The 21,818-nt window shown below is 41.5% G+C and overlaps 1 protein-coding gene across 1 annotated transcript in view; it reads right to left on the reverse strand.

Moving 5' to 3' along the window:
- The window catches only part of tsnare1 (T-SNARE Domain Containing 1), a 186,085-nt gene that overhangs the window by 40,713 nt on the left and 123,554 nt on the right, over nucleotides 1-21,818 (reverse strand). Inside the window, exon 10 of the mRNA XM_029505222.1 lies at nucleotides 15,736-15,818. Within this exon, the coding sequence (XP_029361082.1) occupies nucleotides 15,736-15,818 (83 nt within the window). The remainder of the gene's footprint in view (nucleotides 1-15,735; nucleotides 15,819-21,818) is intronic.

Raw genomic sequence — 21,818 nt, forward strand, 5'->3', positions numbered from 1 at the left:
GTTTGAGCTACGGTAGCTCTGTTGTTGGCTCATAACACTACAGTACAGCATTTACTATCAATGAGCCTTGACCCATCACTCTGTCTGTAGTTCAGTAGATTTCCTTCCTTGGGCCACCTCTGGTGGGTCTTGAACTCTGCAGATCAGGAACATCCCACAGAGCTGCAGTATTGGAGATGCTCTGACTCAGTCGTTGACACGCCACATTTTGGTTCTTATCAAAGACTCTCACATTCACACACTTGACCTTTTTCTTGCATCCACACAAACTTCAGGACTACATGTTCACCTGTGGCCCAATATTTTTACCCACTGACAGGTGTTGTGCACTAGTAGGAGTGATTTGGAGATTGGTAATTAATATCAACGATTATGAAACTGATTATTGATATCTAAGAATGCTTACTATTAGTAGTAAATTTCAGGACGCCACCCTGCTACCAGGGACCAATGTCCAAATTAGCTAAATCAATATCAGTCTCAAAAGGGTTAACAGAAGGAGTGAATTTGAGCACTGACTGTTATAAATCCAGCAACTGTCACAATTATAGTCACAATAATCACAAACAACGACGGTTTAACTTATAACAGAACTTATTCACAGCAAGAATTATTCAAAATAACAACTCTGGATAAATGGCTGTTATAGTCTGATTATTCAATGACACACATCAGCTACTAATCTACAACAGATAACACACATGTAATAAGAATGGGTTAGCAATATGGATAGCCTTAGTGATGGTGATAGCTATAGCAGTAACAATAGTAATAGTATATGCAGCAACAATAATGAATAGTGATAGCGATGACAATCACAAGACCACAGGAACAGCAACCAAATTCGCACCAGTCTAGCTATGGATCTTGAGGGGGGGTGTATGTGTGTGTGTGTGTGTGTGTGTGTGTGTGTGTGTGTGTGTGTGAGCAGTAAAGATGGCCGGAGAGTCACGTGAGTGACGTCTTTAATGGCCAAGATGGCGACGGAGTGACTTCGACTGCGCACCTGTCAGAGCCAAGATGGTGACAAACAGATAGAACTGAATCCCAAATAAACAAAAGACACGGTAAAGCGAAACGCAATGGACGCTATGCTAATTGTCTCTGCCCAGACATAAGCCTCTCACTTTGGTTGCTCCGCTCCACCAGAGTGAGGGGGATAAAGAGAGAGAGAGATCCGCTCCGAGTGTCCGCAAGCAGTCCGGATTCTCCTCAGATAACGGCGACCTGATGATTCCCTCTGCGGAGGCGGGGAAGCTCACGGAGGACAATTGTTCTTTGTTAGCTTCAGGTAGCAAAGTGGGCCTGCTGGTCCTCTCAGCTTGTGGATCAGCTGTTCGTGTGGTGGTCCGTGCTTGGTTCGAGGAGGGAGAAAAAAAGGAAAAACAAAAAAGAAAACAGTAGTCTGAGCTCGTCCTGGGAGTTGAAGACTGTGACCCGGGTTTTTGTGATGGTAGGATCCAAATGTTTGGTGTTTCTCCCTTCAAGACAAAAGCTGAGGCAGCTCTCTATTAGAAACAGAGCAGAAGCGAAGGTGGAGGACCGCCGTGCGTCTTTATCACGTGTGATGTCACCGGGGACCCCTGCTGAGGGCGCTGGTGTCCAGTCAATGCCCTCCTGTTCAAACTCAGAACCACACTCTAGGTGTGATCTGTTTCCAAACAAGCAGACAACTCCGGCCCAGGCTTCAGGAGGGACATGTAGGCCTCTCTGCTGTTCTTTTCAGAGCACATGGGAGGCGATCCCAACTCAGGTATCCATGGAAACCAGATAAGCAATGTTATTCACCTCATCTGCCAGTGGGCATATGATATAAAATACATGACAAAAATATTAATCTTGTGAATAACTTGCACACCACAAGTAACTATTTAAAATCTGTTGGTCCTGTCGTAAGAGTTGTGCACAATAATAGTCAAAAAATGGCGATGAACAATTCCTTTGTTAAGTCTACCTACTATGCACAACAAAGCAAGCCTTCACAAAAAATCTGTAATTGTCTAAAGCGAAAAAAAAAACAATTTATGCTAAAGTGATTCATTCACCAGTGCTCTAAGATCCTATAATAAAGACAAACTCATGAACTTTTGACTCACAAAGGCATCTTCATCTCTATTATGGAGCGTTAATCTTCAACAAGAATGGTGAAGTGAGCACAGAGCAAACTATGGTGTGCAAAATCAGATTGCACTCAGTAGAGCTAAGCCTTGCTTCATTGTGGTATCATGTCTGTGGGTGTGTGAGTCAAACATGGTAAAGCACCGGCAGTGTAGTGTAACCTGGCTTTGTATTGCTGTTCTTACAGAGTCCCTCTGCTGTGGCTTTCAACCTGGCAGACATTTACTTCCAGATTTGCCAACAGCAAAGTCAGGATCTGAGGGAGACATTAATTTTCATGGGGGGATGGCAAAGGGGGACTCACATACAGCACACACCAATAAAAACACCAGATGAATCCACACCGCATGTAAAAAGTGCTGTGCAGTGTGTGCACTTTCCAGTTTGTTGCTTTCTGTTGTTGCGATGCACTTTCCACAGATTGCTTGTCAGTCAAACAGCACGATTGCTCCTGCGACTCCTCTTTTTTTTTTGGGTTTCTGATTTAGGATTTTCCATTAATCAGGTTTCTGTAGGTGGCACATTGTCAGCAGAGCTCACTGTAAATACACAGTTATTTGTTGTGAGGAAAAGAAGATGCCACTTTGTAGCCTGAGGAGGAGTTCTTCATGTCTATCAGATACTTAAAACAACAAACGGAAAGGCTTTGATGTGCTCAATTCATTTCCACTTCTGTTGTGCAATAATCACTGACTGAAAGACAACATTTATCTCTGACTGTGTCAAATGTTACAGGTGTAAAGTGCAAAATGTTTGTTTACTGGTATCAGAGTGACAAAGAAGAACTCGTGTCTATGGTGAGTTGACAGGATTGTTGAGCACTGGCTCCAGGTTTTTCCAGAGTTGCTAAAAAGCGTAACCATCAAATAACATTGAAATAAACAGACTTGGTACGGACTTGCATGCAAAGATATGGACACAGTGAGCGTGAGAATGAAAAGATACAATTAGGTGACTCAGTGCATGAATTATATTGACTGGAGACAGTCAGGTAGTCACTGTGCCGTCCACCCCACAAACAGTCACACAGCTTTAATAATGCTTTTTGGTTTTTTAATGTGGCTTTGTTGGTGAGTTGGTATTAATTTGTGTCACCTGTTGGTAAGTTTTTGTTAAAATTTTATACAGTGATAAATATTTTAGCAGTTCACATTTTCAGGGACATTTTACTCAAATGTGATGGTCTGACCTGCTCAGGATGTCTGATTTGCATGACCAGCTGTGTACACCCTTGTGTATACCCTTAACCCACCTGTTCCCTTGTAACACTGACAACATGGACTAAAAATGCAGAATGTCATTTTATCAAACACTTAAAGAAATGTATCCTTTATAACACACAATGTTATGTCTCCTGCAGCATACGATTTAATTTCTCTATTAAATATATTTATGAGCTATGTAATGAGTGTTTTCTTTTGCATGTCTTCAGTCACTTTGACTCTTATTTATTGATATTTGTTTTAATAAATGATTTCAGGTTAGTCGTGCCATGTACGGGATTTAGAGTACATTGACTCACTCTAACGTATATGCAGTGATGACGGAATATCACTGTTAATTAAGTGTCTCCTCCTGAGCTGAAACACTTGGGCATTGACTTGAAATATGTCAACTTAAATATGTTAAGTTACACGGCCCATCACAAGCATCAAAAGTGTGGGTATTAAGATAGATCCTCCTATTTATTTTGCACATCTTCAGGCCAAAACATCCAGTTTGCCCATATCGCGATTTAATTTATTGAAGGTCACTTCACACATTCACACTCCTAAGAGGATAAACCCTGTTAATTAACCCCGCATGTTTTTATCTGTCATCACACCAAATGGCAAGGCAGTAAAAATACCAGAATAGTTTTTATGTTGATTATTCCATCTGGCAATTTTGCATAATTGGGTGTATTGAACATCACCCAATTGACTTGTAGTATTGTTTTTAATTAAACCAGAAAAGTAAATGAATAAATAACCAAAAAATCCAAGAAGACACATATGTGTATCATTTGAAGTCAGGTTTCCTCTTTCTTCAAAAGGCTGAGCTCAGCCCCAGCTGATGGGGTCAGAGCCAGAGGAGCGTCACTGACATCAACCTGGCTAACTTCAAACATTGTTATTTCCACTCCATATCCTTCAAAGTAGCATAAAGAGTCCAGAGGGACTTGGGGGAAAGTGACTGACTGGAGAGCCAGTTTTCCTGCAATTTGCAATCGACCCCCTCCTGGCCCTCTACCCCCAACTCTAGTCCAAATGCAGTCATCATTTAGTGTCTCACCACTGTGATTAGGTTATTCCATTTCATTATCTTATTTGTCAGAAGGGCAACAAATTGTGAGTGTCTGTGTGTAGACGGGTCCATTCATCCATTAGCCCATTCATTCATGCCATCTTCTTTTTTTTTTGTCCTGCCCTTCCCCTTTATTCCTTAAAGAATCACAATGGCCTGTGCTCTGTATTATCCCTCATTTAGTGAGAAAAAAAGTGTGTGAAATTGATGTTGTGCACAACTCAGAAGGATGTAGTAACTCACTAGGAGATCAATTTCCACTTCTGAAGAAGGATGGACTTTTAAGTTGTAACAATGACAGAGGCACAGACAGTGCCCCCCACCCCCACCCACCCATTCCTACGACTGTCAAATCAATAGTGAATTCAGTGATTTTGTTTGCTTTTTTTATGTGTAAAGATTCTACAGTCTTTTCTCACTAAACTGCCAGAACATCTCCATTTTATTGGTAATTATAAACATCTTGTACAGCTTTCATCAGAACTCATTGTGTTCCACTGAGCACAGATGAGGTGATAAAACATCATGGTAACAAGAGGAACTTGCTGCAGGGAGAGCAATCTGCCTCCAGATAAAGTATTATAAATTTAATTTATTTTCACTGTAAAGTGAGTAGACAAGGCGGGGCACTGGGAGAAAATGACATCCGCTCTTAATTGACCATCGGTAGAGATGCAGTGGTGCATGTAGACCAGTGTTCAAGTCTATATCGGAGCTACGGTGTGTACAATCTCTTTCTCTCCAGCTCTTGTAAACCCACCCCCAAGCCTTGTTGAATTTTTATGTGATCACGATAGCACCATTAACGTCACGCTACATTCACCTTGTATTGGGTAAATACAACATACTGTGTGGAACCTTCAGCGGAATTTAAAAGAGATTTAGAGGTCTTGGGTGTAGATCCAGCACTGACCTGACAGATTGAAACTGAAACACAATTAATAAAGAAGTGATCGTGTTCTAGAAATGTTTATTAAAAAAAAAAAAAAGTTGAGAAAAGCCTGGATGATTGCAAAATGTGTGTGTGAGCCCTCATGTCAAATAAGATGAAAGTAGGCTTCTGGTACGGGTAGCGCCAAGTAAAGACGTGGTTTTGTTGGAACAAAAAAAAATCTCTCTTTTCTTAAATGCCTCGTTTTAAACCACTGTCTGCAACCCTAAGTGTGTCAAAGTTCTGCTCTGCTGCTCAGCCACACCCCTCATCAGCTACTGCTCACCAACTCCAATCAAGTCAGGATATATGCAGCTTCACTCCACTCACTCCTTGCCAGATTATTCTCGTTCTCATGCCAGAATGTCCAGCATTTATTCCAGGACTGTTTACCTGGTATCAACCCAACCTGCCTCAGACCTTTGCTTCACATCTCTGCCCCGGTAAAATCCACCGGCATTCTTTCCCCAACTAGAAATATTGCCTGCCTGTTTTCTACTACTCGTCTGCCTGTGGCTGGGTGGCATTCAGCCTGTTCGTGCTCAGTCAAGCCTGTCCTGTGGTCCTACACTAACCTGCTTACCTGGCACCTGGGAGACCTGGGTTTGAGTCCCGCCGTCCTCACCTGCTCTGCTCTGCTCTGCTTCTTCTGGTTGCTGGAACACAGCAACCAGATGGTTTATTTATGCTGCAATTGGGTCCACTCTACGCCCGGGACATCACATGTGCAAGGCGTGGGTAGACTGAAGCCTTGGTCACCCATTCTGCCTTTGCTTGATCGATGAAACTGAAATGCATCGAAATTTTGCTTCTTTTCCTTCAACTCATTTTCAATTCCCACTTCTTTCCAGCATCTTGGTGTGGGTGTGCTGGTGACTGTTCTCTCTCTATGCTGTGTGTAGCCCCCAGCCCTTCCTCTCCTGCTCAGTGCTCATGTAGCTGACCAATCATGTGCGGAACAGAAAAAAAAAAAAGAAAAAAAGAACCGAGTCTGAGCCAGGCAGGATGTGGTTCCAGTCGTTCATTTCAAAGAGCCGGCTCTTAAAGCTAAACCGACACATCACTATTGTAATACTGTGGTACTTTTTTCAGTTTCGGTTCCCAGAAAACACACTTACTAAGCATACACTTACTAAGCATACATGGCGCCTTAATTCACGACTACTTGCATATAAAAAAATTGTTGATTTCATCAACACACAAGTAGACTTGGCAAACTGGGCAAACCGGTGTGCGAGTGCGAGGGCAGTGGGGCAGGCTAAGCAGGGACAGCGGTTGAACTGGGAAGGTGTAGAGAAGAAAAAGCTTAGGTGGAAAGAGCTGTGCAGTATGGAGGAAAGTAGTATGAGATTTTTGATAGGGGTAACATATGATGTATTGCCAACTCCCCAGAACCTAAAACTCTGGGTAAATGGAGACCCGTTATGTTCGTTGGTACTGCAACTCTAACGCACATCTTGTCAGGTTTTAAAGGTTAGTCTGTCACAAGGACGGTATACGTGGCAACATAACCAGATTTTAAAAAGCTTAGCTGCAGGTATTGAAGATATACAGAGGCAGGCAAAAATAAGAGGGTCTAAGACAAAGAGAGTTGCAATTCAGTTTGCTCAAGAAGAACGGAAAGTTAATAAGATAACAAGGTGGCAATGCAGCTTAGAGGATGCTAGTGACTGGGAGATGCAGATAGATTTAGGAGGAAAGCTTGTTGTTCCCCAGGAAATAGCCTGTACAAAGCGAAGGCCTGATATAATTTTGTGCCTTGGGAGGATTTTAGTTGAAGAAGCATATGAAAGGAAAAGGCTCAGGTATGCAGATCTAGGTAAGGATGCTGAGCAGCGAGGATGGAGCATTAGGAGCTCTTAAGATAGACAGACTCTTGTGAGAAGGAGAGGAAGAAATCCAGGAAGAGGAAGTGCATTTAAGTGGAGGGTGTGGCCTGTTTGAGCCTCTTTGAGACCATGCGGTTAACCCAGGTGAGTTGGTCTGTATTGGTTTGATTTGGTTTGAGTATAGGACTGTTCAGGTGAGTTTGGTTGCTGAATCTGCTAGTGTAGCTTGTCCTCCACCTCCTTCACCCTCTACACTTTCACATCCCCTACCTGAACCAGGGTCTGTATCCCATCCCTATTTTGATCACCACCTCTTCTATCGCCCCCCACCCAAACCATGGTCTGAGTCCCCACCCTGCTTTCACTGGTGCAGTTGATGAGAGGTCAGAGTGATGGCTGGCATTAGCAGGGCAACACCAGTGATCACTGTTAACCTACTGGAGGTGCTGTGGGCCTAACCAGACGAAACACCGGTGAAAGGAGGTTCCCACCTGATGACCCCAAAGACATGTTAGCTGTCACTGCTCACTGGCTTAGTTAGACATTATCTTTCGGGCACACAGGGCAGGGCGAAAATTTGTTAGGGAGTTGGTCAATGAGTCTGGTCCATTTGTCGCAAAAGTTTCTTGTTTTTACTCTCGATACCAAAAAAAAAAAAAAAGAACAAAACAATGAATCCCCTGAGATAAGCTGTTGCATGCTTTGGGAAACCATGAAAATGTATTTATGGGGACAAGTGATATCCTACACTGCTGGTGAAAATAAAAAGAAATCTGAAAGGGTTTCAGAGTTGATCAACAGGATTTCAATTACATTCAACATCACCCTCTGAGAACCCTTACAGATAGAGAATTTTACTTTAGACAGAATTTGATTCGCTAACATAATGCTATACAGTGCATCCAGAAAGTATTCATACCACTTCAATTTTTCCACATTTTGTTATGTGACAGCCTAATTCCAAAATGGATTAAATTTATTTTTTCCCTCAGAAATTTGACACACAATACCCCATAATGACAAAGGGAAAAAAACCTTTTTAGAACATTTTGGAAATTTATTAAAAAGAAGACACTCAAATGTTGCATATACATAAGTATTCACACCCTTTACTCAATACTTGGTCAAAGCACTTTTGGCCGTGATTCCAGCCTCCAGTCTTCTTGTGTATGATGCAACAAGCTTGGCACACCTGGATTTGGGGAGTTTCTCCCATTCTTCCTTGCACATCCTCTCAAGCAGTGAGGTTGGATGGACAGTGTCGGTGCACAGCTACTTTCAGGTCTTTCCAAAGATGTTTAATCGGGTTCAAGTCTGGGCTCTGGCTGGGCCACTCAAGGACATTCAGAGACTTGTCCTGAAGCCACTCCTTTGTCTTTCTTGGCTGCATGCTTAGGGTCATTGTCATGCTGGAAGATGAAGCGTCACCCCAGTCTAAGGTCTCGAGCAGGTTTTCATCAAGGATGTCGATGTACTTATCTGCATTCATTTTCCCCTCGATCCTGACAAGTCTCCCAGTTCCTGCTGCTGAAAAATGTGCTCACAGCATGATGCTGCCGCCACCATGCTTCGCTACAGGGATGGTATTGGCCAGGTGGTTAGCGGTGCCTGGTTTCCACCAGACATGACACTTGGCATTCAGGCCAAAGAGTTCGATCTTCGTTTCATCAGACCAGAGAATTTTGTTTCTCCTGGTCTGTGAGTCCTTCAGGTGCTTTCTAGCAAAGTCCAAGCGGGCTGTCATGTGCTTTTTACTGAGGAGTGGCTTCTGTCTGGCCACTCTACCATAAATGCCTGACTGGTGGAGTGCTGCAGAGATGGTGGTCCTTCTGTAGGGTTCTCCCATCTCCTCAGAGGAACGCTGGAGCTCTGTCAGAGTGACCATTGGGTTCTTGGTCACCTCCCTGACCAGTTCCCTTCTCCCCCGCTTGCTCATTTTGGCTGGGTGGCCAGCTCTAGGAAGAGTCCTGGTGGTTCCAAATGTCTTCCATTTCTGAATGATGGAGACCACTCTGCTTTTTGGGATCGTCAATGCAGCAGATATTTTTCTGTAACCTTCCCCAGATCTGTACCCACGATACAACCCTGTTTCTGAGGTCTACAGACAATTATTTCGACTTCATGGCTTGGCTTGTGCTCTGTCAGCTGTGGGGTCTTATATACACAGGTGTAGCTTTCCAAATCATGTCCAATCAACTGAATTTGCCACAGGTGGACTGCAATCAAGTTGGAGGAACATTTTAAGGCTGATCAGTGGAACCAGGATGCACCTGAGCTCAATTTTGAGTTTTATAGCAAAGGGTGTGAATACTTACGTATATGCAACATTTGAGTATCTTATTTTCAATAAATTTGCAAAATGTTCTAAAAAAGTTTTTTTCACTTTGTCATTATGGTGTATTTTGTGTAGAATTTTTGAGGGAAAAAAGGAATTTAATCCATTTTGGAATAAGGCTGTAACATAACAAAATACTTTCCAATGCACTGTAGAAATATAAAAAAGGGTTTCCCCTAACTATGACACTATTAAAATAGAATAAAGGTTCGCTATTATGTGAGTCCTACTATCCGGTCAGCTAATTGTGTTGCAATATCAAATTCTAATGAAGGTATTGGCTGATAGACTTCAGAAAATTATGCCTAAACTGATTCACCCGGATCAGACCGGTTTTAGGCAGACAACTATCAAGCAACCTTCAGAGTATTCAACATTATATTGTTCCATGAGAATGAACAAGGTTATATCGAACTATTTCCCTCTCTCAATAAGAACAAGATAAGGGTGTCCCTTGAGCCCCCAGATATTTGATATTGCCATCGAGCCCCCCAAAATAATGTTAAGGAAAACCGCTGATCTGGTTGGAGTACAAAGGGCAGGGCATTCACATAAAATATGTCTTTATGCAGATGACCTTATCCTGTTTCTCTCTAACCCTAACCCATAAATGACAAAGCACGCCAGATGTCATTCCAGGACTTCCCTTTCTCTGTTAATAAGGGTAGTTTTACTTACTTATATAAGTGACTATACGTGTCACTCACAAGTATAGGGATCTGTTTGGCAGCAATTTCAAAACTGTGTTTAACAAAGCCGAACAGGACATGGAGAGATGGCCAACCCTCTATTTTGTTACTTGCCGGATGGATTAACTCAGTTAAAACGACTATCATTTTTATTTCTGTTCCAAGCAATACCAGTATTTATACCTAAATATTTTTTAAGGATTTAAATAAGACCACATCTACTTTTATTTGGAACAAAAAAGTACCCAGAATACGGAAGGAATACTTAGAAAGACAGAAGGGAGAAGGTGGGCTGTCTCTACACAATTTTCTGTGTGATTACTGGGCAACCAATGTCCACATATTGATGCTCTGGGTCAGATGGCGACTCTGGTCTGGTGCCCAATGGAACAGTATTTGAGTAATCCAGTTTTGCTCTACCCTTTATTTGCTCCCCATTACCCCTAAGTAAACAGTGTTGGACAAACAACCCAATAATTTCCAGTTGCTTGAGGATATGGTTGCAGTTTAGAATTCATTTTAAGCATAAACAAGTTCTTGTTACTTCTCCTATTCTAGCGAACATTAATTTTGCCCCATTTCTCACAGATCAATTTTTTACAATTGTGGCATAGGAGAGGGATTAAATGCGTGATGAACCTTTTTAAGGAAGGGCACTGTATTTCTTTTGAACAGCTAAAGAAAGACTTCAGTATCCCTCAGTCATATTTCTTTAGATATCTACAGGTGCAGAGTTATGTTAAAACACACTTCTCTTTGACAACCCTCAGAGTACATGGATAGATGAATGTCTGACCATGGACCCAGTTAACAGAGGTCTGGTGTCTGTGCAGTTTGATAATATCCAGAGGGTAGCTGTCGTATCACTTAACCACATAGCAAGGCTGTGGGAGGAAGAAGCATGAACCACCATTTTAGACGCAATCTGGCAGGCAGCAATTAGATTGGTACACTCTTCCTTGATTTGCATTTGACATGGACTTCTGCAATTTAAGGTTCTGCACCAGTTACATTTATTTTACATTTATTATATTCTTCTACTCATTCATTTATTTTACATTATTAACATTTCAGTAAACTACTCAAACTCCACACTGGTTTAGACCCAACTTGCATCAAATGCAGGCCGGACCCAGCTAACCCCAGGCATATGTTGTGGTTTTGCCTGGAACTAGATCTATTTTGGACAGGCATATTTGATAAATTTTCACGCATGTGGAATAAAGTTATCAGTCCCAACCCATTGACTGCATTATTTGGGGTCACCACTTAGGAGACACCAATATCTAGGCACCAGGCTGAGGCTATAGCATTCTCCACTCTGCTACCTCAACATCTGATACACCTTTGCTGGAAGAACAACTTAAATACACTGCCCGGGGCACTACCCATAGACCCAAGTCTGGCAACCATTTATGTTGTATTTTGAAGATGAATTCCCCTCAAAATAGTGTCCTAACCCCCACCCCCCCTTTTGTGTGTGTGTGTGTGTGTATCTATACATATTTGTGTACGAATAGCTACTTTATATAATTAATCTGTTTTTCCAGATTTTTCATTTTTATCATAAAAATAATACATTGAATTTTAGTGTGTTATTTTTCACTTTCCCTCTGGGATATTGAGTTCTACTGTGAGTGCATAGTGTGAAAATCAATACAAATATTTGAATAGTAAATAAGATGAAAGTGGTTGAACTGTCATTTTATATTTGGTGGCTATCAGTCATTTTTCTATGTGACTGCATCAGGAATTTTGTTTCATTCTCTCATTAACACTGGGCCAGTTAGTCCAGTGCTCAACAGTTAAAGCAAATGAAGTAAGCTTTCATTAGAAAATAAAATTCAGCAGCTGAAATGTGTTGTAACAGCAGTTTCAGTGATGAAAGCATTCAAAATATCAGAGGAAGCCACAAAATAGACATTTTTTGGTTGACGTATGGAGCCATGTGGCCGACAGACCAAACAGTGCTACTGAGAGGTTCAGGGCTCCCTGTTGTTTCTAATATTAAATCACCTCAATTGTGTGTTTTCCAGTGTTGGACTCAGTGTAAGTGACTGGTTTGAGACATTGTCTCTTCAGGTTGCTTCATCAGTCACAGTTTGTGTTTCACCAGACACATCAGAAATGATGAGCTGACATTTGAGAGGAAATGAGGCTAACAGTGAGTTAGCAGTTACCTGCTCTGGGATTAAGCTAAATGTCTCCAGTTATCAGCAGCCTACTCAGTATCAGAAACTGACAATCAGCTAAATCACTGACTGAAGACCAAGTCAATTCGAGAGAACCAACTGAAACCTCCAACTCAACACACACAACAGGAAGCGGTCAGTTTTACCGTGATGTTGTCAGCATGATGTCCAGAGTTTGACATCTGGACAATGTTTGAATGGGCTCAGTCAAACATACTGTAGAACACCACTCGATGTCTCTCTACATCTCACACTGATTAATGTATAGCTGAGCGGATAAGGTGCCTTTGTAACCTTGTTTCAAAGAGTTCTAGTCAGCTAGACTCTTTGTTTTTTTACAATATTTCCCTCTTCCAGCCAGCTGTTATCACTGAACTATCCAATAAAAACTATCTGAGAAAAAAAAATGTATCCAATATTTTTCCACGCAAGCACTACTGAAGGAGTTTTGGGGATGTTTTGAAGTGTGATAAGTCGTCCTTGGTAAAAACAAGCTTGATAAAACACAGTACACTACATTGCTGTACCGAAGAGTAAAGTACTGTTGAGAGAAACACAGTACAGTGCTGTAATGTAAGGTCACAGGACGCCAACACAGTACTCAGCTGAAGAGTAGAAAGAGATAAAAACAGCTGGAAAAAATAATGGACTGGTAACCACTGAGAGCTGCTTACACTGTAACAGAGGTTTTATCAAGTGTAACAGTGAAGGCAGTTGAGGGATAAAAACATCAGTGAAAACAAATCAGAAAGTATGAGTTGTTGAACCTTCAAGTACTAGTGCTAGTACTGTGATAGTCATAAATCAGCTTTACTCCAAACACTTGTTTTTGTACATTTAGGATAATTAAATCAAAAATAGTAAGTAATGTTAAGTTAAGTAATAGTGATGTTATCCTCCTTAGTTTCAAGGTGCTACAATGCATGTGTACAGACACACAATGGTCTCCTACTTCTCTGTAATGTTCTATAATATGAAGTCTTCAATGAGTAGGACTGTTGATGGAGGAACACAGGGGCTCCGTGTTGTTATCAACTGGGAACTTTGTGACAGCGTTCTTCTAGAATAGACATTAAAAATTAAATGTTCTTTATTATGTAGCAACTGGCTGCGTATAAATATGGATATTAAAGCCAATACTGAAGGGCCTTAAACCTGCATCTATCTAATGACCCTCAAGGACAAACGTGATAATGCATCTATGGAAATAATTGTCTTTGTTTGCTTGGTGTTTCCTTTAACATTGTTTCATATAATATCCTCATTATGGTGAGTAATTGCATTAGATGCTATTTTAATATTCAGAGATGACAGTTTCACAGCCTCTGTAGCTTAATGAAGATGTCTCTGGTTCTGATGAAGACGTCTTTGGTCACAACACATGCTCAGAGTAACAGTAACCTGACCAACAATCAGTAAAGTTGTGTTTCTTTTTTGTTGTTCCTTTCTAAGTCTTAAATAAATTGAAGTTTAGGATTATGGGAGTGTTTTCATCTATTCATGTTTGAGGAAAAGAAGCTTGTCCACATGTGCCCAATTTCTCAGAGTGAGATTTACCCTAACCCACACTGCATGTCCCTGGATTTGTGAGTTCACATAGTTTTACTGTGTTCACAGAGTTTTATGCACCTGGAGCCTGGTGAGTTGTCAGAGGGAGAAACCATGAAGTGGTGACAAGATGTAAACTAACACAGTCCATCATCAGTCGGTATAATTTTTCATTGTTTTACACAAAGGTGATATTAATGGGACCTTGCCTCCCCCAAGTCCATCACTATGCATCTGAATCCTTGTGCCTGTCTTTCTTTCTGTCTGTCTGTCTGTCCTCCCCTTTGTTGTTTTTCTTCTACCCAGCCGCTCTTGCTTCTACAGCGACAGTGATTGTCAGGATTGGTGGAGAGCTAAATTGCTCAGTGTGAGCTCGGTCACGGCTCAGCTCTCCTTGAGATAATGAAATGACAATTAATGTGAAAGCTGTTGCCTTTCGCTCATTTGTTCGCTCACTGCTAGAGCAGCAACATGAGGGGAAAGAAATCACTGCAGCCACGAGTCTGGAAACAGCCCAGCAATCATTTTCACATTGAATAGCTACTGATGTCGCAAATCCACGTAAGTCCATGCTCTCTTGCAGTCATTCAAGATTTTTCATCCGATTCCCATAACTTCATTTTCACTCTTACTGTTCATTGGCAAGAATTATGATAGAGAACCATCACTCAAGGTCTAACTGTCAAAGATCCCATGAAAGATCTTTTCCATGGCTGACAAAGGCACTTGAGTTTAGAGAGTAAAATGCAGCTCCAAGGCTATGTAGCCGATGTAAAAAAAAAAAAAAAAGCTGCATTCTTTATTAACCATGCGACCCTTCAGTCAATACATTATTTACCATAGCCAGGGACCTACACAGCACTGAGCTAAACTGACTTTGGCCTACTGAAATAGTCCCTGACAGAAGAGCAGGAGACACACATATTTCCTTGAAAAGAAAAAAAAACAAAAGCAGAACTTTGGCTTCCTCATAAACTGTCTCTCCAATATTTACTCTGAAGCAAAATTTTGAGCTATCTGCAAAACATCTGGAGGAACATTCATTCGTCTTCTGCTGCTTATAAATTTCCAGGTTGGGGGGGTGCTGGAGCCAATCCCAGCTTCCATTGAGCAAGGGCGAGGGACACCCTGGACAGGTCGCCAGTAGACAGAGATCAACAACCACTCGTGCTCACATTCAGACCTATGGACATTTTAGAATCACAATCAATTTAACCCAAACATGATGTCTTTGGACGGTGAGAGGAAACCCACACAGGCATGGGGAGAACATGCAAACTCCACACAGAAACCTTTTTGTTGTGGGGCAAGGCTAACCACTATGTCGGCCTGCTGCCAACAGGAGGAACAATCTATCTAAATTCTTTTTGCAGTTTTCGTCCATAACTGCATTTAAAAATGGAAGTCTAAATACTTGCAAGATAAAATTGCTAATTTATATCAGTTATCTCAGTAGAAATGGCACTTGTAAATGGAACAGAAATAACTGTGGAATATATGTTTTGTGATTTCATTAAGACTTCAGGCAAGAATTTAATATTTTCCCTCTCTAAATAAGAGTAATTTAACTGAGGCAAAAGCTACTAAAGTATGACATGAAATTACATCATCTCTGTTGTTATGCTGTGGGGGGATATGATAAAGCTGTGTAATCTAGTTAGTAAAGTCCCTGTTTGCATGGCTGATCAAGCTAAGCTTCTTGTGAGTGCATTACAATGCTAAAGCTCAGTTAAGTACACAACATTAAAACACAGTAAAATGAATGCAAACCATGGCACACACTACAGCACGGGGAGGTTGAGAGTACCTGGTACTGGTTGGCCTTTGCAAGCTCCTGATTGGCTGATTCCACATTTGACGATGCTGTTTGGATGTAATCTTCAATGCTGTCTGTGAAAACAAAGAGCATTTTTTGTAGTTTATTTTCATTCAAGAACTACAATTTACAAAATAACAATAATAATGAACGTTAATCAATTTGACTTTGATGTGACAAGCCATTCATTTGGTTACGAAAACATGGCTAATACTTTCGATAATGCAACTTCATTGTGTCTTTGTATAGATCCTCTGATCTTGCCTCCTGACTATAAATACAGACTTTCTGTCTCCACTTCCATGCCAAGTCACCTGCTGTAACCATTTAAAAACCCATCTGCCTCACCACTGAGCACAGGTGGTATAGGTTTTCGTCCAGGCACAGTGGTAGTGAAGCTGGAAAATTAACCAGACCATTAACTGCTTAGGCCAGTGCCCACCTAGTTTTAGCCTGGGCCTTTTGTACTTTAAGTGCAAAAGGTGATGTGAATAAATGAACAAGTCAATGTATTTTCAAAGGTAGTACATAATCTAAAGGTAGACCTCCTTGTGGTCTTTGCATTGAAATCAGGTTTAAGCTCTATATTAATACAGTAAAAGTATCAATGGTCTCGGTTTGCAGAAAAATGCTCACAACCTTCTCACAGGACTTCTGAAACTTTGTGATGTCACAACAAAACACAGCACCCTCTAGCTATGCCCCCAGCACCCAACCTCTGATGTTGCAGGAGTGTATTTATCCAATAGTTTATCCGAAACGTTGTCATTGCATCACATTTCTATTGTCGGGAGACCCAATCAATCCCATCTCAAATAAAGGAGAATTTGCAGGGTACCTTTCTCCTTTGGTTGGTCATTTTTGTACCACATGTCATGACCAAGAAGATATGTTATGTTTAGTTTTTGTCCAGTGGCTTCCTGTTGTATTTTGACATCCTACTCTCCTGTCGTTTCCTACTGTGTTTCCCACTGGTCTGATATTCTACCCTGCCCTGATTGTTTCTGCCTGTTTCCCATTCCCTTTTGTGTATATACACAAACATTGTGAACCAGCGCCAGCCCGTGCCCCTGTTCATGTCAAGTCAGGTTTTGCATAATTTAATACTTTGCTTAGGTTTTGTTGTAGTCTTGCCTTTTGTTATTTTGTTACTTTGCCTTACCTGTTTTCCTCATCGGGGTTTTTTGTTGCAGTTTTACCTCCTAGTGAGTGATTCTTTATCTTGGATGGTTTTTCCTCTGTAGAGTGATTTCAGTTGATGCTTTGTCATTAAACAATTGTTTATTTTTTTTAATTATCTCTCAAGTCGTGCATTTGGGTTCAAATCCTGGTTCAGTCATGACAGTACGAACTGGCTTGCATAAACCCAGCTGACTCAGAACAATTGACGGCAGCCATTTGCTCCCAAAATGCCCACCTGAGTCAGCAGGAGGAGCAGATATCCTCTCTGCACAGTGGAGTGAAGGGGCTGGCAAATTGTCAGGAGGATTTCAAAGCAGCCATAGCCAACCAAGTGAACCTCCTGGCAGCCCAAATACTTCAGGTGCTTGCTAGCCTCACAAAGGCTCCCTCTCCTGACACAGTAGCCACACAGTCTCCGGCAGCTACTGGATCATCATCTGCCCCGATTTTCCATGCCATGGCTCCTTGCCTTTCTCCATCGGTAAAGTCTTCCAGTGAGTCTGGAGAATGCCAATCTTTCATCGTTGACTGCAAAATGCATTATAAGCACTTGTCCTCAGCCTTTCCTTCCAAGTGACATTTATGATCTCCCATCTCACCGCAAGGATGTGTGTTACAGCTGAGTTGTCTCATCATTGCGCCATTGATCTGTGGATCCCTCGACAAGTTCAAACAGGCTCTGAGGAGGGCTTTTGATCCCCTCTCTTCTGACCGACAGAAGGTGTGTGAGTTGAGCAATATTAAACAAGGTATGGACTCCTGGACTCGTTAATTACTCTGGCCATAAGAACTCACAATCGTTTACAGGCGCGACAACAAAGCTGAAGCCAAACAGCCTCGTCAGCTCGTTGCATTCGGGATTGCGCTGCAGCCATTACACCCAGTTGGCGGAGTTCCTCATGCTCCTCATCATCAAATCCATGGAGGAAGGTGTCCTCCAAAAAGGCAAAAAGGCAGGCTCACCAGTAGACAGGAGAGTATTGGTGAGCCGCTTCCCCTCCACTGAATTCTCTCCCCAGACCTTAACAGAGATGAAGGTAAAACATCAGGACACCACACTTTGTCTTGGGGTCCTCATTGACTCAGGGGCTGATGAGAGGCTCATGAACTGAGATTTTGCCATAAAACTCAATCTGAAAGCTAAATAATTATCCCAGCCTATAGAGACCAGTGCTCTCGATGGGAGTTTATTATTCTGAGTGACTGACAAGACTGAACCACTGACAGTTGTCATTGCTGACCGCCATGAACTCGTGTTTTCATTTGTATAGCCTCCCTTGGTTAAAAGCTGAGCTGTACTCTCGCAGCACTCTGAAAAAGACAACAAGCTTCATCCCTGCCATCCTGGGGTCAAAAGAACCATGCATGCCATTTCCCAGAGGTTTTGGTGGCACTCCATGGAGCAAGAGGTTGGTGAATATGTGAAGGCCTCCTCCAGAGCACAGATGGGGTTGCTGCAGCCACTCCCTGTTCCTGTTCATCCCTGGGCTGAGATCTCTCTCAACTTCGTAATGGGGCTGCCAGTCTCAGAAGGTAACACCACCGTCCTCACAGTGGTGAATCAATTTTCTAAGATGTCTCATTTCATTGCCTTACCCAAGCTTCCCTCTGTCAAAGAAACAGCTGAAATTATGATGACTTGCGTTTCATATCCATGGATTTCCTAAGGATATTGTTTCATACCAGGGGCCCCAGTTCATCTCCAGATTCTGGAAGGAGTTCTACAAGATTATCAGAGCCACCATCGGCCTCACATCTGGGTATCACCCAGAATCGAACAGCCAGATGGAACGTCTCAACCAGAAGTTGGAGGCATGCCTTCATTGTCTGGTGTCACAGAACCCAGCTTCCTGGAGCAAGAACCTGGTGTGGGTGGAATATGTCCACAATTCACTCCACACCTTGGCCACTGGTATGTCACCATTCTAGTGTGTCTTTGGCTGTGTGTCCCTGATTGTTTCCCATTACTGTATATATAGTTTGTTTCCCTTTGTCCTGTGCCAGTTTGTCTTGTCTTGTGAAGATTGTGAACCAGTGCCAGCCCATGCCCCTTTTTACATCAAGTCATGGTTTGTATTCTTTGATACTTTGCTTAGGTTTTGTCATAGTCTTTGTTATTTTGATACTTTCCTCATCAGAGTTTTTTGTTGTAGTTTCAGCTCCTAGTGAGTGATTTTTTTTGTCTTGGATAGTTTTTCCTCTGTAGAGTTTTTTTTCCCCTAATTTATTTTATTTATTTTTTCAGTTGATACTTTGTCATTAAGAGTTTATTTTTTGAAATTGCCTTTCAAGTCATGCATTTGGGTTCAAGTCCTTGTTCAGTCGTGACATCAAATTCCTGTCTTGTTGTGCGTAAAGGGTCCAATGTCTAAATTTGAGTCTAATTTCAGGTGACTGAAAGTAAAATATTAATTATTCTCTTTTTAAAACAAAAAAATATATATTTATTATAAGTACATCACATCAAGTTCTCCAATTGGTTCATAGCTGTTAGACGGTTATAACAAGTTTATACAACTGCTATTGATCACTCTGCAACTGAGACAACATTGTAACAATGAAAACAAATGCAAACTGTCTGGCTAGCTCTTATCTGGCAACATGAAGAACCTAACCCAGAAAGGACAATGTGGAAATGACATGCAGCGCAAACGGAAGTGCTTTTGAAACCATTTTAGAAAAGCAATCACCCACTGCAGTCCATGACATATGCTTATATCACATAAAGGGGTTGTTGGTGCTTTGCTTTTTGTTGGGATGAACATCCTTTATCTGTAACATAAGCCTCTATACCACAGCCTGCTATTGCTTTCATTCTCCCATTAAATGGTAGCAAAATATTTTTTTTTAAAGTGTCTTGATACATGTCCATCATGTTCCCATGTACAGTTCAGAGTACAGGATAGGGAGTTATTAATGCTACCTGCTCCCAGTTAGCATCAAGTGTAAATAATGACTAAACACAGAGAGCATTCAAATTTCCCTGGCATTCTCAAAGCTCTTGTAATCCCCAATAGTTAAAGTATGTGGATGTTAATTCAGTTTATCACCCAAATCAAAGTGGCAGAAGTTACTTTAGCCCAGCAGTGGACTTCAACCACACACACACCTGTTGGACACAGGGTGAAGCTTTAGTGACTCACTTTCCAAGATAAATGTTATGCTACAGGGCTTAACCACCCTACCTGACAGTGATATCACCCATGGCATGGTTGGTGACACACTGAAGTTTCCTCATACTTTCCCTGAAGAGTGAAATGATGATGGTGCTGACAATGCAGTTGCCAAAGGTAATCATTTATATCACTTATCCCTCCCCTTGCTGTGTTGCATGTGTAACTTAATTTAGCATACTGGCACAAATTTTACACTGATCATGTATTAGTTGGCATCCATCTTTAGCCTTGTGATTGTTATTTATCTGATGACACTTGTGGGACTAATTATTTGGTGTCTCATCTGGTATTGAACTGGTTAATTTTTGTACAGAGTCAGCTGAGTTGTACTTGAGTTTCCAATGTTTGAGTTAGGCCATGCCAACCAGCTCTGGATCAGATACAATAATTGTTGGGTCCTTGCATGAATCATGCTGCCAAAAATGTCATTTTCAGATCTCGTTTGAATTGACCATTGGATTTACATGAATACATTTCCAAATCGATGTATTTAATGAACATTTAATGCAAGGGGTTAATCAGGGATTTGCATTGATAATATTGATTGAAAATGGTTTCAATCATGAGAAAGGAATCCTTTCCATACAGTTATCATACATGTGTATCCTACATTGCTGAATTACCCTGATCTTACTGGAGGGCAGACTTTTGTTCTTTTTGTTACTCGCACAAAGCACACACACACATGCAAAGCTTTGACATCACATTATGTGACAACAACGCCCCCCACATCCAGCATTACCAAGGACTACTGGTCTAGTGGCTTACACCATTAAAACAGCAGCCGTTTTTGGAAAGCTTGTCGATACACAGAAGTAAATGAAATGAGGCAGAACTGGTTTAACAAACTGAATGCTCCTATATATATATATATATATATGTGTGTGTGTGTGTGTGTGTTTGCAAAAGGCTACTATTGATCTTTTTGGTGTTGCAAGGTTAAAATGGCTTCAACAAATTGATAGACTAAGACTTCTCACATTTTCAATCTGCAATGATGGCTTCTGATAATTACTGCACTTACACAGCTTGTAGAGAATTAACTTTTGAATTGAAAGATTCAGAGGTTGGGAGAAGAATTGTGCTGATTGGCTAGATGCATTTATTCCTTTGGGTGAGCCAGAGAAGACAGACACAGAGGAACATGGTGGCATAGTGGTTAGCACTGTTGCCCCACAGTAAGAAAGTTTGGTTCAGTCTGGAGTCTTTCTGTGTGAAGTTTGCATGTTCCCCCGTGCCTGTGTGGGTTTCCTCTGGGTACTCCGGTTTCCTCCCACCGTCCAAAGACATGCATGTTTAGGTTGATTCATTACTCTAAATTGCCCGTAGGTCTGAGTGTGAATGGTTTTTTGTCTCTGTGTGTCCCTATGTGCAGTACTGGCCTCCCCCAATGTGAGCTGGGATTGGCTCCAGCACCTCCCATGACCCGGAAACAGATAAGCGGTAGATGGTGAATAAATGAATGATTTTTGGAACTTTGATATGACCCATGTTGATGTCCCAGAAAACGTGCCCTTTATGTGGTAGGCAGGTTTTCATGGTTTATATAGTCATCCAGAGTGTAACTAGAGAGCTGTACTGAACATACCTCAGCATGGCTGCAATTATTAAGGTCATGCCTATGTTAGGCTTTGACACAAAAGCTACATGATTAGCTTCACAAAGAAATCATGGTTGGTTTTCAAATAATTATGATCAAAGATTTTTGTTTTCATG

Source organism: Echeneis naucrates, chromosome 6, assembly GCF_900963305.1.
Source record: "Echeneis naucrates chromosome 6, fEcheNa1.1, whole genome shotgun sequence".
Lineage (NCBI taxonomy): Eukaryota > Metazoa > Chordata > Actinopteri > Carangiformes > Echeneidae > Echeneis > Echeneis naucrates.